General features: G+C 40.0%; 1 protein-coding gene across 1 annotated transcript; it reads right to left on the minus strand.

Moving 5' to 3' along the window:
- Positions 1 to 26,409, minus strand: shmt2 (serine hydroxymethyltransferase 2 (mitochondrial)). The gene is made up of 12 exons (XM_058055301.2): positions 26,245 to 26,409; positions 16,742 to 16,933; positions 13,989 to 14,068; positions 13,460 to 13,660; positions 10,071 to 10,152; positions 9,088 to 9,210; positions 6,387 to 6,526; positions 6,138 to 6,300; positions 5,925 to 6,024; positions 4,687 to 4,842; positions 1,680 to 1,787; positions 1 to 1,035 (listed from the first exon to the last, which is right to left on the minus strand). The coding sequence occupies exons 1-12, from the start codon at positions 26,275 to 26,277 to the stop codon at positions 908 to 910; spliced, it is 1,506 nt and encodes a 501-aa protein (XP_057911284.2). The 5' UTR covers positions 26,278 to 26,409; the 3' UTR covers positions 1 to 907.
- Positions 26,410 to 27,180: the final 771 nt, after the last annotated feature.

The following is a 27,180-nucleotide window of genomic DNA, read 5'->3' on the forward strand; positions in this document are numbered from 1 at the left end:
TTCTTATTTTGTCTGACTTTATTTATAGTAATTCAAATGATGTTTAGTCAGTTTAGACAATATCAGGGATAAAGACAATAGCAGACACTGGCGGATTCGCCAACATATACGCTATTCTAGTTTCACATACGGTAATTAGGCGGCCTGGAGATGCTTTGCAAAGAATGGTAGAAACATTGGTCCTACCGTAAATGAACACAGAGAAACCTGATTTGCTCACTGATGCAGTGATTATGGTCACCTGTCAACTACATAGAAGTAAAAAAAAGAAAAAAAAAATCACATTGTAAAACACCACCTTGAAGTCGTCCTCAAAGAAAGACCATACTCATAAAGGAGAAAGTAAATAAATGCCTTTGTATAATTGAAAATTAATTCTTGCTATTATTAATAAAAATAACATGTTTATCTACACTGAATGTTAAGTTAGGATTTATTCCAGTAATTTTTTGTTACAAGGTTCATACAAAATGTATGAAAAACCTTGTTTAACATTATGGATCTTGAGCATTTGTGGGATAAATAGTTTTGGATGTTATGTTTGGATGAAATTAGAGCTCTACAAGTGCTCTTTGTAGATCATAAATGGCCTCATAAATCATAGACTGTAGCTTCCGTACCACTGCATGATAATGTAAAACTCATTTAATGTCATAACGGTGTGCTCTCAAACATTAAGAATTCCAAAACATTAAGACTTAGTAGTGGACAAATTGAATGTCAGTGTTTGAGTTTGACAGGTCCATGTAAACACAAAAAAACTATAGAAAATAGGTTCATCTCTTCTATGAAATCTGAAAAATTTTATTGTTAGGAGGCCTTGTTTTTTTTTTTAGCCTTGTTTTTTTTTAATTTTTATTATTTTTTTTAAAAGAAAGGATTGTGTCCAGCTGCATCTCTAATGACCCTAATGGTCATGGAAGCCCGGCATGGGAAAAGGCCTGGCAAATGCTTCCACACGGTGGCGCAGACCGGCAATTCGGGCCACTGTCTCGGGGTCCTCCAGCAAGAAGTTCTTGAAGTCCTGGAGCTTTCCTGCACAGGAACAACCAACGAGGGTGATAGGCTGTTTTGTGTCTAATTTCGCTTTTAGCTATACTTTTGAGTGTACGGCACCAATTTTTTTTTTTTTGTTTTTATTCACGCACCCCTTATGACAACTGGTGTACTTGAGCCTAACCGATATATGGGGCTGATTATGACATGGCAGTGAAAATATACACTATATTATCCCATATATATGTAACTTTTTTCCCCCAACCTAGCCTATATATTATTATACAAGTTTTGAACCTTGGCTCTAAACTTAAAAATAGGTTTGAAATTGGGTGGTGAAGAAGGTAAGAAGACAAACATACCACTGCCACACCAAATGGGAGGAGTACCTTTTTTCACCATGTCTCATCAATGTAACATTACCGATTCCTAATAACCAGAATACTGAAAAAGCGTGACAGAGCGAGGCAGCAATATTGGAACCACGATGTAGCAAGGGACGACGATCCCGGATTTAGCATTCACAACCTTGTCAATCGGGCCCTTAAATGATCACAATGTACAAAATGGGAAGATACGCCAACCTATCAATTATTCCTGGATTTCTGTCATCCACTGGTAGTTCCTGAATGGTAACCGGCGTGAAAAGTGACTCATTTGCAACATCCTTCATCTTTGCTCACCTGTCTTTTTCTTCACATCCAAGGCAATCTGGAAGCCCTCGTCCATAAACTCCACCACTTGAACAAAATCAGCTTCTTTGAACTGCCTGGATGTCAAAGCTGGAGCGCCTGCAACACACAAACACAAACGCCATGGCATCAGATACTCAAACATGACTCCCTGCTTCACCATGTGGCAGAAAATGTTGAGAATTCATATTTCTCTCAATGAACCACAGCTCCACAAGTGCTGGAGGCATTCATGCAGCCCCTGAACCCGATGCTACCACCACTATGCTACACTCTACTCCATCATTCTGTATTCTACTTCTACTCACCACCCACATATGAAGTAGGAACAGTATTGTCAGTGCTTGACAGAAGAATTAAATGGTCTATCTTAATTAAAGTTTAGAAATTAGTCACTCAAATCATAACAATGATAATCACACGTCAACAAAAGAAAAGGTATGTCATTTGCATAGGGAGGTAAAGATCCAGCCGTCAGATTATGATAAAAAAAAAAAATGGGGCAGTGTAAATGAGGAGCTTGTGAACTTCCTGGAAGATGATTAAAAAGCTAAATATGTTTAATTAATCATGGCCTGCTCAGAGCAGTGTAGCTGACTCATATCCGTATGCAAGGACGGATTTGTTTTTTCAAGGTGAAAAAACACATAGAGATCCGATCAAAATCTTAAGACCAGTTGAAAAATAGCTAGATTTTACCTTTTGCACATTTGGATCTCAATGAGGTTTTAAGTAAAGCTACAATATGCAAAAGCAAGTTACAAAAAGCACTTGGAAAAAGTCATTTCTTGAAAACAACAATTAAACTAAAATAGGCTGCTTATCAGTTGATCAAAAGTAAAAAAAAAAAACAAAAAAAAAACCCTCTCTAAACCAGAATTTTTTTTTTATATTTATTTTGGCAAATACACAAAACACCACAGTGCATCTCCCACACCAATCAAAATATAACTCTCCATTATTTACATCTGTATTCAACTATCTGATCACAAGCCCAAAAGGAGTAGGCTGAAGCAAAAGCTTATAAAAGCCTACCCCTTTTTGCAAGATATAAACATGGTCATGCCACTGTCTTGTTTTGCCGTTATTATTATCATTGTAATATTATTATTGTTATTATCATTATTACCATTATTGTTATAATCTTTATCATTATTACCATCATTAATATTACCATTTTCATCATTATAGTTCACAATTTTTGTATTTTTTTAATTTAATTATTTAATTTTACAGACTTCATTCCTTCTTGTAGAGTGCAGTATCATTCCATCTGTTATTTTCTGAAATCCGTAGTATTTGTGCTTTTATTGTCAATTTATTAGCCCACTTTTTTGTGACATTTACATATCATTTTCTGGATTGCATGTGTCTAATCTTGTGCATTAAAAAGCAAGGTTTTACCGATGACCAGCTCCAGCCCCAGTCTTCACTTGCTGTGCCTAATCTGGGTTGTTTGTTTGCATTGTATTTTATTGTATTGTATTGTAATGGTTGTTGTATTTTGAGGTATGTAGATAATGTTTTTAAATTTTAAATCACCACCTTTCTTTGTTTTATCATCAACAACCAATTGTTGCCAACTCAATTTTTGAAGCAATGATGTCTTGCTGTCCATTACTATTTTTTGTAAAGTAATAATTAATAATAATAATAAAAAAAATCTCAGTCAAACTCAGTAATGACTAATGAGTGTTTCCAGGAGACTATTGGGAAGACGGCTTCACGAAGGGCATCAACAGTCTAGAACTGACGGCCATTTTTATAAACTTCCCTTCCCATCCATCCCCAAATATTCGCTATGGGATTAAAATCATGGGAACATGCGAGATGGTCCAAAAGAGTGACGTTAGTCTCCCTGAAGGAGTCTTTGGTCAAGCCAGCATTGTGAACTGCAGTGTTTTCCTGTAGAAAAACTGCAGCGACACGTGACCAGCCTCCGTTTGACGACCCTGCACAACCTGCTCCAGTGTGCCACAGAATGAAAAAAGCACCCACTGCGCCGGGTAGAAAACATCTCAGGTGGGATCTCCTTGTCCTGCCAGTAACGTTGGAAGCCATCTGGACCAGCAACGTTACATTTTTTTCCCCTCAGAGAATAAAACATTGACGCACCTTTCAATGTCCCATGTTTGATGCTCCTTGGCAAAGTCTAAATGGGCAGATTTGTGGCATTGAAGGGGACAAGGTCTTTGAATCTATTTTTTTTTGTTTTCCTCACAGATGGCATCTGATGGTTATTGCGCAGTCTGGGCCTTCATTTGGGTCCTGACGGACAGCCAATCGGATCTTCCGGCTCATTTTTTTGGGGTCTACCACTTGACTTTTTTCTCAGGATATTTAAAAAAAGCCTGACTGCTTCTAACCTCGGCAACACGCTATGAGAGGCCCTGCTTATGCATCTCCATGATCCGACCACCAGGAGGCATGACCGTGTGAATGCCTGACAGAAAATGACAATTTTGAGCAGATTTTGGCTTTTATAGTCTGTGGTCTTAAACTTTGGATCAGGTGAAATTTCAGTTTGTTATTTTCTAAGTGATTTTGTCTAAATCCCCCCTTCTTGCTTGTAGCTCTATGTCAGGGGTGGCCAAACTACAGCCTGGGGGCCACATCCGGCCTGCCAAGTGTTTGAATACGGCCCTGCCGTTCTTTCCAAAGTATTTAATTTAAACTTAACATACAACCTGGCATCATGGCTTGAGCCAAACTTTTGATGGTTTAAGTAGCCGTTTTATCAATTTCGTTATTTGATGTGGTCTACTGTTTACAAAGTGCACCTGAAAAAAAAGGGACACACTTTTACAGATACATTACTTCCAGGTGGACTGTTATGTGTAAAAATAAATGTTGTTAAAGCAATGCGGCCCGTGAGTCAAAACATTTGCCCACTCCTGCTCTACGTAAAACCTCATTAAGGTCCAAATGGAGCCCATGTAGTGTACGGTGGTGCTTTAAACGCAGCAGCATAACCAAGTGGTTTGTTTGTGACCCTCACCGAGCCTGAGGCCTCCAGGAGTGAGGGCGCTCTTGTCCCCAGGACAGGTGTTCTTGTTGGCAGTGATTGAAACCAGTTCCAGGACCCGTTCTGCCCGGGCGCCGTCAATGCCCTTGGGTCGCAGATCTACCAGAACCAGGTGGTTTTCGGTGCCCCCTGAAACATTCAGTTAAAACATTTTGATTAGAAGGAAACATCTCAACCTGGGCTTTGATCAACAAGAGCAACATCATGTAACTGGAATAATGTCATCTCCTCTTAGCTTTATGTTTTTGGCTATCTTTTGCATGGACTGGATAAAAAATAGTGGATTCTTGCAAATTCCCAAAAAACTTTTTCCCTGCAAAAATAGGCAATTTTTCCCATGAAAAACATCTCTCCACCAAAAGTCGAAAAATAAATGTAAATAAAAAGTGTAAAATGTACTGTATATACAGTATATATGTACTCCTGTTTAACAAGCCCACAGCTTCACTAATAAAGTGTTTTTCTAAAGCAGATTTTGCACATTGTTCCGCGATCCTTAAATGCACCATGGTTGTGTACTGCATTATTAGTTTGTTTGGCTACGGAAGCACCACCATTACCCATCAATTCGGCTCAAATCATTCATCATTGGTGAGTAGCTATACATTTTACACTTTAAATGTTTTTAATAAGTGTGTGAGGTATATTTACATATTAATCCTGGATTGTGTATCAATTACACAAGTATTTTCAACACTTGCTTGTCGCTGTGGAACGTAACCCCGGTCAAAAGCAGGGATCGGAGCTACAATATTAGGAACATGAGAACAATCGAGGCTGCACGGTGATCAAGTGTTTAGCATGTCGGCCGCACATTCAAGAGACACGTGTATAACAACTCTGCTTGGGCATCTCTGTTTGGACTTTTTCTCCAGGTAGTCCGGTTTCACACGTTCCAAAATAGGTTAGGTTAATTAATAACTCTAAATTGTCGATAGGTGTGAATGTGAGTGCCCCGTGAATGGGCGTACCCCACCTCCTGGCTAAAGTCAGCTGGGATAGGCTCCAGCATAGGATAAGCGGTATTGACAATTGATGCATAGATAGAACAAACGTAATGAGATGCAACACAAGACTTCTATCCAAAAATCTGCCTGATTTGAAGATAATGGGATTAATGGGAATATGTGGTTTTACGTGGTTGTAGTAAAATAGTACAATCCTGTGGCCCTTTCCTTTGCTAAGATGCTTGTGAATTACAAGTCAAGTACCTGATACCAGGGTGTAGCCTTTGCCGAGGAGAGCAGAAGCCATGGCCTTGGAATTCTTAAGAACTTGGGCAATATACTCCTTAAACATAGGAGACTGAGCCTGCACACAACAAAGATGTAGTTTTAATCCCAATACTTGACTAGCGCTGATGTAAATGTAACCAGCATAAAAAAAGGATTGCATCAACTTGATGAAATATTTGGTTTCCTGACCTGTCTGAGTGCCACAGCTACACCAGCGATGGCGTGGTTGTGAGGTCCACCCTGCAGGGACGGGAACACCGAGAAGTTGATCTTGTCCTCCAGGTCGTACATGATCTCCTTCCCCTTCTTGTCCACGGAGCGGACGCCCTTACGGAAGAAGATGAGACCAGCTCTGGACCAAACAGAAGAATCCATGAACATTCTGCTGGTGTTTTTAACAGTCGAGCATCACCACGTAGGTCGTTATTAACATGTCACCTGGCTCCTCTGAGGGATTTGTGAGTGGTGGTGGAGACCAGGTCAGCGTACTCGAAAGGGGACGGAATGGCTTTGGCTGCCACCAGTCCGCTGATGTGAGCCATGTCAGCCAGCATGTAGGCCTTGATGTCCGTGCACAGCTGAGGAGGAAAACACATTTTACTTGGAATCAACTAATTTTGGACTTAGCATCGTCCACAATCAATGGAGATAATTTAATATTTTTTATGGCATGGGACAATAGCTGCTGCTTCAATAGCTGAGATTAACTTAATGGTGCCTCTGGTGGTTGCAGCCAGTAGTGCAGCCAAGTGGTGTATTAACAGGGATGTAAAACTGTATTTTTCCCTACCAAAAAAGCTAGAGGAAGATGAGTCTTATTTATAGTATTTATTTATAGAATTTATAGTATTTATCGTTATCCATAATTACCATAAAACTGAGCCATGCCTCATATTTTAGTTATTTTAAGCATGTATTATTCTACATATTTTTGTCTACATTAAGCATGTCATAGCATAAAATGATACATAAAGTAAAATAATGCATTCACATATGCATTCAGACAATGTCACTTCCTGTCCTCCACCTACTCAGCTCCCCTAACACCAGACACACAGCAACATATGTGCTTATTTCCTTTATTTACATCTTATTTTCTCTTATGTCTACTATATTGGGTAATAGAAGAGTAATGGTGGAATTTCATGTATGGAGGTCTGTACTTAGAACCAACTATGAAAATATTCCATTTATAAATACAGAATCCCATTTTGTGGAAATTTATTGGTCTCGGCCGGGGGCCCCATGGAACGAGTTGACTGTCATGAACATGGGATTACTGCATAGACATAATTATGCATCATACTGAGTGCTACCTGTGTGTCTAATATTTTAGTTGCATGAGCGTCAAAAATATTAGACAGTATGAACCATATTTATGGATACAGTGTAACTTGTATTGGACCTCATTAGATTTATTTAAAGACAAAAGCATTTCAAAAGAAAACCGTTGGCAATTAAGCAGATCAGCCCTTCTCCTGAGGGCCCCAAATATTACAACACCACTAATTTTATTTTGCCTTCTCTTGCCAACACTTACGGAAAAAGAGGCACCATTTGCACGCGCGCATGCAAATGACTTGCTGGCGAGAGATCAGAGCGCTGCATCTTTTCAGAACGCTCCAGTAAATATGCATTATCATGAAAATCTGCTGTCCCCTCTCATATCTTAAGTGGATCAGAACACGTTTATTACTGGCACGGGTTGACAAGGACGGGGAGATGATCACCAGCCTGGTGGAGGAGTGGTGGTGGTTGGAGTGTGCACGTCCTAAGAATGTGCCGCTAAGACTGCTGAAAATCTTTCTACCATAAAACAGTGAATGATTCCACTGAGAGACACTAGCGGGTTGGTGGAGAAATATGGCTGCACTTCAGGTCTAGTGGCAGAGCTGTTATGGATCTTAATAAAGACACACGGCGCTGCAATGGTGGGACACTCCATCTGAGGGTACCTCGCTAAAGTGGAGCTGTGCAACAAAGACCAAGCAGTAACAACACATAACGGGGTCTCTTGTGCACTTTGTGTGCTTGAAAGTTGCTTGCTTGGAGTATCGTCCACTATAGTTGAGTAGGTGAATCATGGAGGAACCCTGGAAATGGTTTTACACTGGAACTATAATATTTTGACCGTATGGTCTTTCCTAGTATGGAGTATTTGGGCCATATTGAGAAATAATCTGAGATTTTGCTGTACATTTATAAGGAAACAACACAAGAATGTCCCCCATTTTTGCTGTTTTTTTTTAATCTGGCAAATGTTTCAACATTATTCTTAAAAACATCTTCCTAAAATTTCTTTATGATATAAAGACTTTATTTCAATAATACTTTGACATTATTTCCTTATTGTAAGTTTTCCCCAACCTAATTTCCCCATAATTCCAACATTATTGTTTACCTTAATATTAAACGTAAAAAATGTTTATGTTTTACAATTATACAATTGTTTCATTACCATTTTACATAACTCTAAGCTACTAAATTGGCATTTTCTTTGATATTACAAGTTTATTTTTGTAAAATTGGAACTTCTTGTTAAAATCCAACTTTTTCCCCTTCATATTTTGTCATTTAGTTCTTTTCCATTTCTGCTGTTTTTTTAATTTTCCAACTACTTTTTGACTTTCTTTTTGTACATTTTCGTTGACTTTAATCCCATAATATTTTGACTTGTCTCATAACATTTCTCAGGCTGTGGAGTTAATCATTTAGATCAGGGGTATCCAATTTTTACAGATCATTTAGATGTTACAGGAGATCATTGATATTTATATATATATATAGATTTTTTTAAACTTTAGGCTTAAAAAAAACATTAGATATACTTAAAAGACAAACCTTGTGTTATTACAGTAGTAGTATAATTTTGAGATTGTGCCTTTTTGCTCAAGTACCAGCAGTGGTACTTGCACAATAATACTTGACAATAAACACCTTAAAGGAAATTCTGCAAGATGGATGACGTCTAGCTCTTCTGTACACATTTGAGACAAATTTACCAGAAAGTTTGGGTTACTGTCCCACTTCGACCGGCGTCTTTGATCCGGGATATTGCAAAGTTGATCTAACTTTTGACACAGAAGTTGCAAAGAGGGTGTTGACAGACAGGGGTCAAGGTCGGACAAGGCGTGCGCACCTTCTTGATGCGGGCGTAGTCAATGAGGCGGGCGTAGGCGCTGGTGCCAGCGATGATGAGCTTGGGCCTGAACAGCTTGGCCGTCATCTCCATCTGGTCGTAGTCGATGAGTCCTGTCGCGGGCTGAGGGGGCCCATTGAGGAGAGCGAGGGGAGGGGAGGAGACAAGAAGTGAGAAGAGTGCCAGGAAAGATTTAGGGCAGAAGTAGGCAAGGAAAAAAAAAAAAAAAAACGTAGATATCTGAGGCTCACTTGCAAACAACATCAAAGAGGGATTATTTCCATTCGGCGCCGCTACATTTGAAGCTACTACCTTAGAAAGAGGACGGAATTATTTAAAAAGATACTTCGGTGCAATTGAGGTAATGCACCCTAAATGCAACCTTTCAAGTGCCCACTCAAGCGCTGATACGAAGCTGGCTTTGGAGACACTTCATGCTCTTTTTATTGAAATAAGTCACATCAGATGGGAGTCAAATAAGACCAAGTTTGAGGCGGCAGGGGAAAAGATGGGCTGATAGAAAAAAGTGAGACAAAAAGACAAGCGAAAGAAGGGAGAAAGCTTTATTTAGACAAGCTGACAATCTCCCATCTGCAGCGCACATCTAATGCCGGCTACTCCCTTCGCTCTATCAAGCTGACCGTCGCGAGGACAGAGCCGCCGGTGCTGGCCGGCCTGTCGATTTCCCATTATCTCTCCCCACAAAGGGGTGCCGGCTGCCCATACATCACACTGACTCTCAGGGCCATCTTTCAGCAAATGTAACACCAGCACACCTTGATGACCCCCACAGTCAAACTGATACTGATACCGATCTGATGCACTGCTCATTTTAACGCCAACATGAATTAGCACTGGAGCAGAGATAAGGAGATTGGGAATGGAAATTGCTGCATATTAAACTGAGTTTCATTAAAGTTTATCTTGAGTTCAGTTAGTTAAGTTATCTAGACTGCGTTACGTAGCCGAGGCTCTCCACTTACATTGAGCTTGTAGGGCATGGACTCAAAATAGATGGAGGTTGCCGAGATCCTCTTCACATCTGACATGTAGCCATGGGTCAGGCTGAAGAAAAAAAAAAAAAAAAAAGAGCATGAGTGTTGAAAGCTGTAATGTAACAATGTAGGAAATATTGTCGCAATAAAAGAAACATGCAAGTCACAAAAGGAGGACGTCCATTCTGCAGTTGCAGTACACCCCACATTTCCAGCAACATCTCAAGGGACAACAATTCATCTAGTACATATATTAGAGTAGTCAGTGTACAGTTTGTATAGCAGTACAGATTTATTAGCTAATGAAAATGAGTCAACACGCAGACATTATTTTTGTAATAGCTGACAACACAGGCAAGTAGATCTCATAGTGTCTAAACCAGGGGTGGGCAAACTACGGCCCGGGGGCCACATCCGGCCCGCTAAGTGTTTGAATACGGCCCGCTCGTTCTTTCCAAAGTATTATAAATTTCGTTATTTGATGTGGTCTGTTGTTTACAAAGTGCTCCTGAAAAAAGGGACACAAGCACATAATAATAATAATAATGATAATAATAATGGCTGCACGGCGGACGAGTGGTTATTGCGCAGACCTCACAGCTAGGAGACCGGGGTTCAATTCCACCCTCGGCCATCTCTGTGTGGAGTTTGCATGTTCTCCCCGTGCATGCGTGGGTTTTCTCCGGGTACTCCGGTTTCCTCCCACATTCCAAAAACATGCTAGATTAATTGCCGACTCCAAATTGTTCATAGGTATGAATGTGAGTGTGAATGGTTGTTTGTCTATATGTGCCCTGTGATTGGCTGGCCACCAGTCCAGAGTGTACCTCGCCTCTCGCCCAAAGACAGCTGGGATAGGCTCCAGCATCCCCGCTCGTGAGAAAAAGCGGTAGAAAATTAAATAATAATAATACATTTAATTTACAACACACTTTACACATGTACTTTACACATATACTTTACATATACATAGTCTGCCCCCCCCCAATTTTTTTTAAATCAATGCGGCCCGCGAGTCAAAAAGTTTGCCCACCCCTGGTCTAAACGGTGCTTAAAGTGGGAATATCAGAGTGAGCACCAGTGTCATCTGAGCACTGCCTTAATCTGTTGGGCATGGCATTCACGAGGGTTCTCACACTAAAGTGTGTGTGCAGACAAAAATATTCAAAAATCTAAAAACGTGGTGTATACTTTTACGCAATTTGTGGCGTATAGTAAAAACGTTCAGACGTCCATAACAGCATGATATTTTCATAAAAAGTTGGATAAACACATTTATTGGATTTCATAGTATGTGTATTTCTAAAATATGACTTCACTTTATCATTTAATATGCGTGTCAACTTTTTGCCATGTCTAAAACCAAGTGGATACGCCAGCTGGACCTCACGAAGGTCGCGGGGGTGCTGGAGCCTATCCCAGCCGTCTTCTGGCGAGAGGTGGGGTACACCCTGGACTGGTGGCCAGCCAATCACAGGGCACATATAGACAAACAACCATTCACACTCACATTCATACCTATGGACAATTTGGAGTCGCCAATTAACCTAGCATGTTTTTGGAATGTGGGAGGAAACAGGAGTACCCGGAGGGAGAACAGGCAAATTCCACACAGAGATGGCAGAGGGTGGAATTGAACTCGGGTCTTCTCGCTGTGAGGCCTTCGTACTAACCACTTCTCCCGCCATGCAGCCCCGTTTATAATGAAAAATTTTTATTTAGATTTTTTGTTGCCGTTATGTTGTTGGTTGTTAAAGTCTGGATGTAGGATATTTTTTTTTACGTTTCATTTTTAGTTGTCAGTTTCCCCCTGAAGGATTGCTACGTTGTGGTCGGGGGTGGGGGGTTACGTGCCTCAGTGCCGCTCAGAGCTATAACAGCAGTAGCTCAGTCTTCAGGTGGGACGCCCAAGTTGGACAGGTCTCAGGGTAGAGGTCTGACAAAGTGCAATCCACTTCTCCGGTTGAGGGCTGAACACACAGCTAACAACCCATGCCGTGTGCAAAAAGTGCCGGTGCATGATATGAATGCATAATGCCCCCTTAACAAGAAAGGTTACACTCCTGTATTTCATCCTTCCACTTGAGGATGGTCAATTGGGTTCCGGTGTGGGGGGAAAAAGTACTTGACCAGTCCGACACCTTCACCTTCCTCAGCAGGACACTTATCATGGAAGTGTATTTGGGCTCTTTATCATGTTGGAAAACTAATGTGGCCCAGTTTCCCAAGGGACGGGGGCGGGGGGTCACATGCTGCTTCACAATCTCTCAGTACATGTTGGAAGTCAACTTTGCCCTCTGTGAACAGCAGCTCTCAAACAGCCCCGAACCATACCACCACCACCACCACCACCACCATTATCTTGGTACTCACATGTGTTGCCAGCCATTTTGACAATGGCTGTGTTGGCTCACTTTCAGTGGATAGTACATCTATACTGCTAAACAAGCTGTATAATGACTAAAGTATGTATTTAAATGAAATGTACAAGCGTATTCAAAGGTCAAAATGCGGAGGGAGTAGGTACAATTTTGGCATGTCTGGTAATATAAGGTGTACACCAGGGGTCTCAAACACGCGGCCCGCAGGACACTAGTTTGAGGCCCCCGCCTTGATATGAAAGTTTAATGTTAGTGCGGCCCACAAAAGTTTGATATGGATGCTGTATGGTATCATGTACCCAGAAAAAATTATTACGTTTGATTAATGTTCATGTTAAAGGTTAAATAACTGTTAATAGTTATCCTCCCTATCCGTGTGGAAGTGGTAAGTTTTTGGCTATTTAAGTTTAAAAGAAATAACTTGAAGGCTACCGTTTAGGTCGCTAGCTCTCTAGTTTGCGAGTTAGCACGTGTCTCAAGACCCTGCAGTTGTGCAATATGTTGTAAATAAAAAAAGTATAAATGTGACTATAGTCGTGTTTTGTCATGTCTACAGGGCTCTAATAATGCTTTGTTCATTTTAATCTGAAAAAAATAATTTGTCTACCCACCAACTATATGTGGTTTCTTAAGTTTTTATGATTTGTTGTTTTATTATTATTAGATTTATTTATTACTGTTGATTGATTTTCTTTATACTTCATTTGTTTATTTATTTTTCATCTTATTTTGTGCAGAAAAATAAAAATTAAGATATTTGAGAACAGTGGAATGTTTTATCAGAGCTTTTATTGTAGAAAATGGGAACCAAAGCACTGAAAAAGTTTGTATATTTTTCAGTTTTTAATAAATGCATTTTTTTTTTTTTGAAACCTGATGCGGCCCAGCCTTGCCCAGACCCTAGCCCCAGTGGCCTCCAGGTAAATTGAGTTTGAGACCCCTGGTGTACACACTTAGTATAGGTATAAAGTATAGTATAAGTATAAAAGTACTGACTGTCCTCCATCAGGAAGGTCCAGGCCCATGATACGGTCGTGGGGGTTGAGCACGGCGGTGTAGACAGCAAAGTTGGCTGGGGAGCCAGAATACGGCTGGACGTTCACCCCCCATTTTTCCGGGTCCAAGTCGAAAGCATCCAAGGCTCGCTTTTGGCACAGGAGCTCAATTTGATCCACCACCTCTGCTCCACCATAGTACCTATGGAGTAGCAGATGCAACAGCATTATATAATAAATCTTTTTTTTTTATCTCTATTAGATGTTAAACGACCCTTGTTTCAAAGAGTGGATTTACAGATGAGACAGCCACAGATGGCTAAACTACTCCCATCATTGGGATTGTGCTTTTATTTCATTTCATTAAAAGGGAAAACAATCACAAGCACAAATGAAAACCATGCTTGGTTTGAGTCTCCAATGCGGAAATGAAGAAGCCTCACATAGCTGTGACTAAGATGTACAGTATGTGTTAGAATGTCCAACCTCATGAATCTGTCATCAGTAGCAGTGCTAATGAGGTGGCTTACCTTCTCCCCGGGTAGCCTTCAGAGTATTTGTTGTTGAGACAGGAGCCTTGAGCCTCCAGAGCAGCTCGGCTGCAGAAATTCTGAGGTGATAGCACATACGAGCAAGCATGTCAATTAATCAGAGAAGTCGACACTGGTGCAAATTAAAGCGTGTTAGGGTGATACAGCATACTAGTCTGCCTTATCACATTGGCGGCGCCAATGGAACAACAGTATGGATTCAACACGTGTGACCTTGTACAAGATAGGATGTACTATGTTGAGGTACATTTCAGTAGTGGCTATGTACTGGCTGTGAACCCAAATATTCACAACTTCACAGGGTTAGAAAGTCATAACATGAGTCAATCTAACTAAATATTGGAATAATCAGATGCACGTCAGTGTTCCAATTGCTGTTTAGCCACATTTTCTGTTTATTGTTCTCTTTTTCTTGCCACTTCAATCTTTCTGCGTCTTCCTTCTGCGCTTCCTTCTTCATCCTCTGTGTGGGTGATGCAAGTGATTCTTCGAAACAAGAAAAAAAAACTATTTATTTATTTTTTAAATGAAGGTATTCGAATTATCCGAATAATTAATCAATCGACTGAATCGATACTAGGAAATAAAGTATTGGATTTAAGCCTGGCTGGCTTTATATAGATGTGTGTTTTTAGCACTTTTAAACATTACTCGTGTTTGAGTGTGGCGCACATATGATGTCATGTAAAGGCGACTGTTATTGTTACCAAGAGTCTGGCACTTCCTGGCACGCCCTCTCCAAAGTGCATACGTTTGTGAGTTTTTGTCCAGTTAAGAGTGACCCTAGATGCCCTACTACTACCCTACCCGACTCCTCTGAAACTATACACAATTGAATCTGCCTGTGGTGTCATCGCCACGATTGTACTGGATTTACACCACATCAAATCATACGAGTGCTTCAAAGGTAAGTCCAACTGTGAGCCTTTCAAACTCATGAATCGGAGCTACAGGACAAGATAAAAAGATATGTAGGATATAAATTAACTTTGATATCTATCTCCATATGAAATTTCATTGATACATCACAGCTTTTGTCTTGACAACGCAATTGGAACTATTTTCCAGTATGAAATTTGCTCTAACTTCTTTAATACTTGTAAAGAAGTGAATGAGGTATCAAATTTAAGTTTAAGTCAGGTTTTATCAGGTACAATTAATTATTCACAGATTTCATTTAATTCAACCTGAATCAGTTTAAAGTTAGTGAATTGTTTTGGATCATATTGTTGTACATGAACCCATATCAACATTTCATCGTATTTGCAACCACAAATCATGATATGGGCCGCACAGTGGACGAGTGGTTAGCATACTGACCACAGTCAGTAGATCGGGAGAACCTGGGTTGGAGTGGGTTTTCTCCGGGTACTCCGGTTTCCTCCCGCAATTGGCGACTCCAAATTGTCCATAGGTATGAATGTGAGTGTGAATGGTTGTTTGTCTATATGTGCCCTGCGATTGGCTGGTGATAAGTCAAGGCTGGGATAGGCTCCAGCATACCCTCATGAGGATAAGCGGTATAGAAAATGAATGATTGATATGAAATGAATGACACCTCTACAGATAAACGCATATGAACACTTCCCTACTCTTCCTTCTCTGCAAATTCTGGATTCATGTCCAGTTTTGGCTCATATTTCATTTAAAAATTCTAATTCAATTTTCTTTTTCAACCCTGCGATTTGACCGGTCTGTGGTGTATGCTACCTCTCGGCCAAAGTCGGCTGGGACAGGCTCCAGCTCACCTGTGACCCCAATGAGGACAAGCGGCATAGAAAATAAACTTAATTTGTGCTAAAGAAAAACAAACTTGACATAAACACAAAGCAGGATTTATTATTACTTTGCCACTTTTTGCTCTCTTAAAGCTGCATTTCCAGGGATCATGCCTATAATATTATTTGACTTTATATGAAAAAACATTAGCAAGAAAGGTGGTATCACCCAGGATCATAAATCATAACCACCACTAAAATAAATGATCATGTAAACAAATAAGGCGCTCTCTCAGATTAAAATGATAATCCTTGCAAAAGGGAGGATTATTTATTGCTGCGTAGTGTAGAGTTTGATACCGTGTTCCATTTACGTAGTGGCCATGGTGCCATGAGTAAGTCTGGACTCATGAGATGACATGGGCATGTAATCATGTGGGATCCAGACAGTGCCAATCAAGACTGAGCATGATTATAGTTCTGCTGGATTGTGCAGGTTTGCACGTTTGCCGTGTGTGCTGCAAAGAGAACATTGCACATGTACTCCTGTGGAAAAATCCAGCAGGATTGCCTTTTAAAAACAGCCCGCCTTGAGACGCGCTGAGCTCCTCAGGCTTGCGGGCGGGAAGTGGGGAGGAGGAAGAATAAAGATATCAGCCTTATCTTGCGGCAGAGCGGTGTGGCTTTGTGTGGAGAGAGGCGGCTGATATACTTCACTGAACAACTACTGTGCCGAGAAAGAAGCCGGTAACAAGGAGGCGGGAAGGAGGCAGCATAACACCTTGCCTGCACTCAAGTAAGATTTCCTATTTCAGCCTTAGAATGAAAACAGAAACTGATCCAAAGCTAACTACTGTGTGAGCGTTTTGCACAACACATTTGAAATGATTAACACCAGTAAAGTATGCAGAGATAAACTGACCCACAAAAGTGTATTTATCAACAGTGGCAGTCCTTGTATCTCATCCGCCACTGGGAACTTTGATCTGTTCGGCAATCATTGATTAACGTTACCTCGGATGCAATGAGCTCCAAGCCGCGACACTGCCTGTCCTTCTCCTTCAGCAGCAGGTCCCACATCTCCGGGTCGTCCTGAGACAGACTTTCCTGGCCCGTCCAAGGCCGGTCTTCATCCACAGGGCGACTGGCGGCGTGGGACTGTTGCCCACGGACACAGATGCGTGCTGGGGCACGTTGGCACAGAGGCTGGGGGGGAAGGAAAAAAAAGTGTGCAGATATAGGTTGTTTGAAAATAGGTAGGGTTGAACAACAGCAGACACCGTCTAAACAGGCACACTCCAAAATCTGCAGATCTCAAGAACTTTCCAAGTCGAGCTTAAAATCAGAGCAAGAGACAACACATTTTGAAAAGACAATTTCTTGAACGCTGCATTCAAATGCAAACATGCTTTTGTCAGTCGATCAAAAGTTTAAGAGCACAATTTGCAGAAACATTTGGATTCTGTAGTTTTCTCACAGATATTGTCTCCCTTTGTGATGGCCGGCCATATAACATTTGGGCCATCAGAAAAAAACTGCAATAACAGTCTATTGTTCCGGTTGTCTGACACCTTGTGGCCAGTGTAAAATACAACGCCTTTCAATGAGTCTTCTGAAAGCCTTATATTTGACTTTTGTGTTTGAAAATGCTCATTTAGGCAGCAAATATGCAACGTTTGCTAAAATCTGCATTTTTTAACAATATGCCATAATCAACCATGAAAAACAACATGATTTATTAATACTGTATGCTGTTGAAAAAATGTGCTTTTTGCAGCTAAGTGGCCTAACATAATATTCAGACTAGTCCAACACATTTCATGTACTTAACTCCTTTCAGTAATATTGTATGTACCATAATGGAATTGGACTCTTGCATGTTTTCCATTATTTGACTTATCTACATGGTTGTTCATCATGCAACAATCAGCATTTTCACAAAAAGACTTTTACAGCCTCAGTGTACCCAAGGAGGGCATGAGAGGACGGAGGACAGATTCAGCATTTCCAGCTTATCTAATCTGGATATGGCCTGCAGAGTTCTGCTGCTGCGACGTTGGATCGTGCCAGTCTGGGGAAGAGTATTTTCTGTTTGGAGTTGTTTTTTTTGTTTTACTAAGCAGTTTTAGGGTTTGCATTTTGTTGCCCTACTGTACCCAAAATGAACTACACTACAATGTTATACAAAGCTACATACAGAACTTTGATTATACCATATATCATACCATACACTTAAATTGCATTGTTTGTCTCCCATTACAGTGATATTATCATAGGCATAATATTGTTAGTTTTTTTGTGATACACTGGAATGGTCATCAGCTGCATTAAAACCAGCTTTAATGAGCCACCACACTAACTACCAACAGTGTATTCCCCTTATTATGCCATATGTTATTACATTAATACAAAAAATGGTCTAAAAATAATGCTGACAATAATATTGTTTATTGGCAATAAGTTGTGGGACTATTATCGCCAGCAAAATTTGTTATGGTGACAGGTCTTGTCTGGACGGAAACTGTCCTTTGCTGTCTGTGGAGGGGAGGGAGGGACACAGCAATGACACAGAAACCTGCTTTCCCTTCCCGAACCATCCTTTCCGCAGCTAAGCATCCTGGCCAAGTTGCACCCATGTGGCATTTTTATTTGGACTTTTTCAACTATCATCAAATTTGCTTCCAAACAGAACAGAGCTGCTTTTACACAAACCCATGTCAGTCCCCCTGCGCTCTGCCGCCTAATTTCCTCGCAGCCTTGACTGTTACAAGAGATTAATTAATAATCGCAGGATAAACTCATTCTATCTGAGCACGAGTGCCAAGACACAGCACCAAATGTGTCACCCTTGGACTATTTTTAGGCGATAGATTACTCTTTCCGGTTCAAGGTGAACTTGAAAGAAAACTTGGGGGAAAAAAAGGAGGAGGCTACATCAACACCAACCAGGGACAATGCAACAGCGAAGCCCCTTTGGAAGCAAGCTGATCGGCTCATCATCAATTCTTTGAGTTTCCAGGGTCAAATGAGTAATTGTGTATGGTACAAGTTGGTGCCCCAATGGCCGCTAGTGCTGGCTTGCACCTTCCACTGCTTCAGCATGGGGGCAGTCGGCTTTCAAACTCAAAACATGTTTTTGTTGTTTCATAGAAGTAAACAACATAAGAACAAAATAAAGATTCTGATGAAAAGATAACTACATTTATTCACAGATTTACAACATAACACAAAATAATCATCTATGTAAAGATGTTTTAAACAACAACGGTGTCACCAACGTCGCTCCAGGATCCAAAGCCAGACAAATTCTGTGCAAGTGTGGATTTCTTCATATACGTCGCCATTTTACTCTCACAGTGCGCAATATACCAATTTCTGTCTTCATATCCAAGCTGTTGCTGCTGATTGGAGGAAAACAGAACTGTCCCTGGGACAGAAATACATTGCCTACAAGCCTGTGAAGTTCAATGTGAGAGAAACTGATTTCCCACGTGTTAACAGCGTTTGATTGAGCTCTAGCAGTCTGGAAAAGGTCATAACGGCGTTTCTTAAAAGGGGACCTATTATGTATGCTTTTTCCACTTTTCTGACCTATAAATGTAGTTAAAATGTTTTATTCTTGTGTTAACCGATTCCATAGTTGCAGATAATGTGGTATGCGCATTTGAAAGTGAGTCCTGAAAGAAGTTTGGGATGGCTCTGTTTCAGAGGGAGTTGCAAAACTGTTGTTTTGTGATGTCACAGTGGGCTTCCTCGTGGACGTGGGTGTAGGTGTAGGCACAATACGCTCTCCCACAAGCTCTTCTTCCCCCGCCCTTCCCAAAGCTGTTCATGTGAAGATGAACTTCAAATATTCGCCAAACTGTCTGGAAAACGCTATTCCCGCCAAATAAGTGTAATGACCACATTTCCATTACCGATGTTGTGCCAAGATTGTCTGCAGTTTGTAAACGCAGCGCCCTCACGTTCCAGCTTCTGAGCTACATGGCACCATCGCTGCTTCTGACAAAGTGTGTCCAACAATCAGTGATCCCCCTCAAGCAGGCGAGGTTGGAGGAGCACCAGTGGTGCCTACTCTTTGACTTCATTGCATACAGTAAATCAGGGGTCCTCAGCAAATAGCTAATGAGCTGCTAGTAGCTCCTTAATACTTTTCAATTAGCTCTCCATTTATCATCAACTTCTATACCTACTAAATTACAAAGTGTTATTCGCAGTAATCAGGAAGTAGTTGGGAGTGTGATCCATCACAGAAGAGTGGGCGTGCCTGGAGGTACGGAATAAGTTAAAACTGACTGTTTTGGCTGTAAGCATAAATCCAAGGAATACAGCTGGAATAGGTGCAGATTCTGTTTTTTTTATGTGGGTTATTGTGTGCAACTGCTCTGCAGGAGTCCACAACCCAATACAAAAGGGTCAAAAAATGAGCATAATAGGTCCTTTTAAGTTTTATCACCAACATTTTTACATATTTAGGCGGAGTAGTGTGTGCGATTCCACAACGATTGAACAGTCCACCAGGAACATACCTTCTGACAAAAACGTTCCTCCTCAGAAGGACAGCATTTCATTCACATTGTCAATTTCCACAAGGTTCTGCATTTAACAGAAGATTGCGTTTTGATTGGCCAATACCGCTTTTCCACCCACAATTCCCATAATGCGGAGATCATAGGGTCCTACTGTTGCAACAGACACTACCTTTGTACTTTGCTCTGACTTCTTATTGAACTCAATAGTGTTTGTCACCTTTATCAAAGTTCTGGCACTTTTTATTAGCACCCGTATTCAATGTAAAAGTGCGCCTGAACACCTCAGCAGGGCAAGTTGCGCTGTGCTTAATTTTATACGTATATATATTGCAAATTTCAATTGCAAACTACCAATTTAATTTTGACTACGCCACTCTGTGTTTATGCAACGGCCCCACTTCCATCCACCCAGGCAAAAAGACTATATGACTGAAAAAAGGCCTCATGCTATACATGCCGTTCTACTGAACAAACGTGCCAAGTTCCTGAAACAAATGCACAGAGTGAACTCTCTTCCTGTCTGTCTGGAGGCAAGAGACGAGGAAAACAGACATACATCCGTATGGCAATACAGTCAATTTCATTTTCATTTATTGTGTGATTTTATGACTTGATTATATTTATTGTGTGAATTTATTACTGTTCAAGGCCTAGTGCTCACGAGACATTTTTTCTGAATGAGAAATCTTGTCACATTCTCACAAGATTGTGTGGCACCCGATCTAGTGGGCTTAATGTAATAATGTTAAAAACCATATTAACAAGGCCATAAACAGGTTTTCCATGCTAACTATGAAAATATTCCATTGATAATTAATTCACTTATAACGGTCAGGCCTGTAACCCATTAAAAGGAGGGATTACTGTACGGCAACATTTTTATTTTCAATGGTTTCAATACGAGTTTGTCACTAAGAACAAAAGTTATTTTTTTCGCTTTTTTGTTTGACTGTATGACTTGGTAGAGATGTGACTACAGTTTGCCTTTGTCGGGAGAAAAAACAAAACAAAACTAAAAAAAACATCCATTCATCCTCCCTCTGTATTATTTTTGCCCATTTCCCGAAGTGTCTCTCGAGGCGAGTCAATTTTACAGATGACTGGCGTCTATCAGCGGTCATAGCAAACAATCAGCCAGTAAAACAAGAAAAACAGAGGAGATTAGAGAGACGGAAAGAAAGCTATGTAAGGCAGTAGTAGAGAAGGAGCGACATCCGTCAGTCTGACACACTTTCCTTTGCGCTGTCACCAACTAATAGGAAGGCAGTACAAATTGCCTTTGTGATTCAGTGGGGATGACACCGCACACTGGAAAAAAAGCCGGATGGGGTTGAAGAGGCGTGAAGTGATGGGAGAGCGACGACACGGGATGTGGGTCAGGGGGTTTGTCAGAGTGACAATCAGGACTTTAAACGATGCCAACAAAGCCAATCTTCACTCGACTGTGTGCTGTCATGGCATGCAGCTGCTGTGCCACGATGGGCATACCTGAAATCGGCTTTGGATCGTTTTACATGGTTGCCATCCATACCTCCAGAGTTGATAGCTAGCTTGGTGAAACAGTGGATTCAGATTGTTGATGCTGCTTTTAATGATGGGATCCCTTGCTGGATAATGGTTGGCATTCGTAAAAAAAATAAAAATAAAAAAGCCAAGTTCGGGGTCGTCGAAGGTGAGAAATTACATTTATCTCTAAACATAACTGAAATTAGAGTAGTAGGTTTGGAAAAAAAAGTTTTCTCTTTATTTTTCTCAGGCTGCTGTGTTTCCAGTCAAGTCTTCTGGCCCACACTGGAACCTTGAGAATGGTCCAAAATACTCCAAAATGTTAAAATCAATGAAAAATATTCACGCATTATATATTATATTATATCATATATTATACATATTATAAATGATATCATCAACATTTTTTACATCAAGTTTCCCAGCGGCGGTTGAGTGGTTAGCGCGCAGACCTCACAGCTAAGAGGATCAGGGTTCGAGTCCACCCTCGGCCATCTCTGTGTGGAGTTTGCATGTTCTCCCCGTGCATGCGTGGGTTTTCTCTTCCCACATTCCAAAAACATGCTAGGTTAATTGGCGACTCCAAATTGTCCATAGGTATGAATGTGAGTGTGAATGGTTGTTTGTCTATATGTGCCCTGTGATTGGCTGGCCACCAGTCCAGGGTGTACCCCGCCCTCGTGAGGAAAAAGCGTTAGAAAATGAATGAATGAAGTTTCCCAGCCACAATGTAAATACATTATACAAAATTCTATTCACGGTCAATAAAAACAACAGTTATTTTAATGCCAGTACGCATGGGGTCAAATCGTGTTGATCAAACATGAAACGGCGTGAAGGGGAACTAACATGCACATGGGTGTGTGAGGACACCACATGACTTTACCGAAAAGAAAGACGTCTCATGTCCTTTCAGAACATTCCCTGCAATGCCAGCTTAAGCAATTAGCATCAACAGGAAGCAGATGTATGCACGCGCTTGGAAGTAATGGAGGAGAAATGAGGACTAATTTATAAGGCTAAATTAAAAGGCACATGATGTATTCACAGACGCAGTGACAAAAGTTGAAATACGGCGGGCTCATGTGGTCTTGTCGTTTAGCATGACAACAATGAACTGATGCACTCGCATGCACTTACACAAAATGGAACTGAGGCAATTGCAACTTCTCCTTTTGCAGTATCCAGTTCCGTCAAGAAACCACGGCAACCAAAACTCCAGTGGTTTCACTTCTGAACCACAAACCCAAGATGTTTGCTCAGAAAATAAACATTGAATTAGAAAAAAAATAATTGAGGGGTATAATGTTGAGAATACAGTCACAGTATCACAGAAAAGATGTAATATGTTACACCACAAATAATTTATAGTAATTTTACAAGTTGTAATTCATTGTAATTTTTTTTTGCTGACATTTTAAAGTAAAACGTTACAGAAATATAACATTATCATGTATTGTAATCACTCTTCTGTCCATTTTCTACCGGCAATGGCTGTCCCTCCGGTAGTTTATGCCAAGTGATACCTTCCATAATGCAATAACGCCACGCATGGAGCAGACAAGCTTAGCCTTGCTGATACTTTAGCAATATTGAGGAACAGAAAGCCATACACAGATGGCAAATTTAACAAAACATTCATGCTTGATGCAAAGAAATTAACTTTTCCGACGAAAACAAGATAATCAAACGAATAAAAGACCATCATGATGGCAAGTCAGGTGAATAAAAATATTACATGACTCCAATGGCTCTATTATTTAAAAAGGTTCCCGACCCCTGAGCTCAAGCATAGAAGCACAATCCACGTTTGAGCCCAAAATATGCCTCACATACTTAAAGACTTAAAGACAGATTAAAGACATTTAAAGTATAACTACTCTCCACTAATGCCAAGTTTTTCCATCAGTTGTGGGGCCGCCTCCATCTCCCTCTAAAGCTGCTAACCGTGGTACGTGGCTCTGCTGTTCCATAGGCCGCTGGGTCGTCCTAGCTAGCTTTCTCCAAGCCGTGTCTACATAATCCACACTGCTTGCCTGCTGTTATTCCAACAACTTACCATCATATAGTATTAACTTGTATTCACCTCACTGCAAGTTTTGAGGCTGGATTGTGACAAGTTAGTTTTCAAGCAACAAATCCCACTAATTTATTTGTAATACTATGCTATTTACTTAAATGCAACTATTAATTACATGCATAGTATACTATGTTTTCAAATTTACTTTTTGCAGCAAATTAATGTGGTCAGCACCCCTTAAAAGGGACCTATTATGCTCATTTTACCACCCTTTGTATTGAGTTGTGGTCTCCAATAGAGTAGCTACACACAATAACCTGCACAGAAAACTTTCTAATTTGGCAGAATCCAGCTGTATTTCCTTCAATTTGTACCTCCTGCCAAAACGGTCTGTTTTAAATTATTCCTGCCCACTCTGCTGTGATTGGTCACACACCCAAAGCGCTTCCTAACTATGAACCATATAAGGTAATCCGGCCCTCTATGACATCACAAAGGGGCAGTTTTACCACGCATTTTGAGCCACCCCAAACTTTTTTCATTATCTGAAACATATTGTTTCACATAAATGCAACATTCTAACGCTAAAAGGTCAGAAAAGTTGAAAAAGCATAATAGGTCCCCTTTAAGTGTACGTCCTCATTGCAGTGCCCTTTTGTTGCTTTTTGCCTTATCACTTACATAACCAACAATTCCATTATCAGTTCAAATTTGCTGGGCTTGCCTACTGTGTTTTGCAGGCTCATATTTTTGCACTTTGAACATTTGAGGACAAGGGACACACGTGAAATACAGTGCATGACTGACCAAACCACAAGTAGTTCATCCATCCTGGAGTTAGCAAGCTATGGCCGGGGCGCCACATCCAGTTCTCCAAACATTTGAAACCGGCCCACCAGGGTCTTCCAAGGTATTTAATTTATCACACAATATACGTAAGTGGCGGAGTCAGATATTTTTCATTGGGGTGGCCAAGGTGAAACCATGACTTGCATGGGGGTACCAATAACTTAATACCTGCAATGGCTAGATGGCTAGTGGGGTGGTCGTCACTGTACATCCTTTATTCATGAACATTCAAGATGTCTTATTCAGAATTTTAATTTCATTATTTGATGTGGTCTGATGTTTAAAGTGATCACAATCAAAAAGGGACACACATATAGCAGATTGTATGACACTTTAATAAATAAAATACGACAAATATTTTCAGATGGACTGATAGAATTAAAGCTGAAACTAGTGTACATGTATCAAATATATACTCTGGCCTTCTGACCAATTCTGCATTTCTGTGAGTCAAAAAGTTTGGCCACCCCTTAAAAATGTTTGGGGACAGTCTATTTTCAAGCTATTTTGTCGGTGTTGAATTAATCACATTTGCCATACACCCTTCACAGCACAACACATTTATTTTCGGCAATTTTTAAAAATATTTTTCCTAAAAAAAAAAAAACAACATTTTTGGGTTATTATCAAAAAAAATATGGATTAAACTCTTGCACGCTATTTTTTGTAAGGTACCTTTGGTTGTACTAGGCAATAAAGTGAACAAATAACTCAAGAAACAAGGCTGGTCTAATAATTTGTGGTAACGCACCTTGACCACCACATTGAAAAAATTCTGTCTCTGCCACTGCTGCTACACTAACACTACACTTACATATATCTGTATCACCAAAACAAAATTCATGTCTTTAGGCTTCATTGATACCATTTATTCAACAAGCATTGAGATTTCGTACTTTGTTTGGCGGTCCTTGAACACATCATTGTTGTAAGCTGTGAGGCAAAAGATTGGCTACAGAAGCAGTCTGGCCCCAAGACTTGCAGTCAGGTGAACAAAAGTTTATATATGATAGTAAGTCCTTGGTGGAAGCAGTGTGGATTACTGTATATAGACGTGCTAGCTTTGGCCTGACAACCAGGTTAAAGGCTACACGCTGACTGATTCCATCTGTTCATCAATCTATCATTCATTAGTATAAGTACATTTTCTATGTTATATGAATTTCATGAAAAAATAAAATACGTTTTTGTATGACAAAAGTTTGCAAAATGTTACTGTGGAGGATACCGGCCTGTAAAAGGTTGCAATAAAGTTTAAAGATCAGACAGTGGTGACTAACCAGAGTGCAGAGGTAGTCATGATGAAACTCAGCAGTGGCTGTTGCATCATTACGTGGCTGCCGCTCGCAAACGGAGACACATTATATAAGCTTGCTTGCTTCCTTAATAGTTAAACCAAATAGGCCAAATCAAGGACAGAAAATTTACTACTCTATTAATTAATTTAGTAAATGCGGCACACCTTGCAATAAAAAACAGGTGTCTAAGAATCACCTCGTTACCGGACATGATTGGAACAACTCTACTATTCAAGCTAGCAAGCTCAAGCAAACAGTCCAAAAATCATAATGAAAAAGGAATAAAACATCGTCATTTAGTGAAGCACTTACCCGGGCTAGTTGTCTCACAGCGAAAGACAGCATGGTTTGTGTATGCAGGCCAGTGGAAGAAGCAGCTCAGCCCGGAGCAGAGAATGACACACACTGATATCACACTCTTCCAGTCCAAAGGCTGAGCGGGTTGTCGGCACCCGAAAGTGACGTCACATACAGCGATAGGTCTGATGGGAAATGTAGTCTACACGCAGAAACAACAGAAACAACCACAGTCTGATTACAGTCGCTTTAAATTTTGTTTAATTTGATTTTCTTTTACGGGCTGCCCCCCCCCCCCCAAAAAAAACAAACCCGAAAACACACATTAAAAAAATAAATGATATTCACAAAATAATTATTTACTTTATTTTATTTTTACGAGAATTAAGTAAAACAAAAAACATGCACAATTTTACTTGAAAACAAATGCTGAAAAAAAATGTCAAAATTTTTTTTACAGGAATGAAGTTGCAATATTAAGAAAAGTTATATTTTACATTCTTACTTCATATTTTATATATACTTATACTTTATATTATATGTTACATATATCATGTTGATGTGTATTCTTCTAGTATGACTAATTCATATTTTTATTAGAATTAATTTATTGTTTAAAAGTGAATACATTTGCAATATTACAAGAAATCAGTTCTATTTGTAGCAAAAAAAATAATATTTCAAGATAAAACCATAATATTATGAGAATCAAGTCAAATTATTACATACAAAAATTTGGAAGACCAAGTAACATTTTTAACAATTTTCCACATTTCCACCCCCCAAAAAATCTCTGTATATTTTAGTGACAAATTTAAAGTTATAGGAATAAATGAGAATAAAGTCACAATCTTAACATGTTATAAACCATGTTTAAAAATGTGTAGAAGACAACAATGCAATGTATTTGAATAAACACAGGCATTTAAAATATTTAAAATTAATTAAAAT

This window comes from Doryrhamphus excisus, linkage group LG18 (assembly GCF_037039965.1).
Source record: "Doryrhamphus excisus strain RoL-2023G ecotype Guam linkage group LG18, RoL_Dexc_Guam_v1.1, whole genome shotgun sequence".
Taxonomy (NCBI): domain Eukaryota; kingdom Metazoa; phylum Chordata; class Actinopteri; order Syngnathiformes; family Syngnathidae; genus Doryrhamphus; species Doryrhamphus excisus.

Excerpts from the sequence above, each read along its gene's own strand:
- shmt2 (XM_058055301.2), bottom strand. The coding sequence starts at position 26,277 with ATGCTGTCTTTCGCTGTGAGACAACTAGCCCGG. Across the intron at positions 16,934-26,244 it reads CTGTGAGACAACTAGCCCGG|CCTCTGTGCCAACGTGCCCC; the intron begins GTAAGTGCTTCA and ends CTTCCCCCCCAG. Across the intron at positions 13,661-13,988 it reads GAAGGCTACCCGGGGAGAAG|GTACTATGGTGGAGCAGAGG; the intron begins GTAAGCCACCTC and ends GCTACTCCATAG.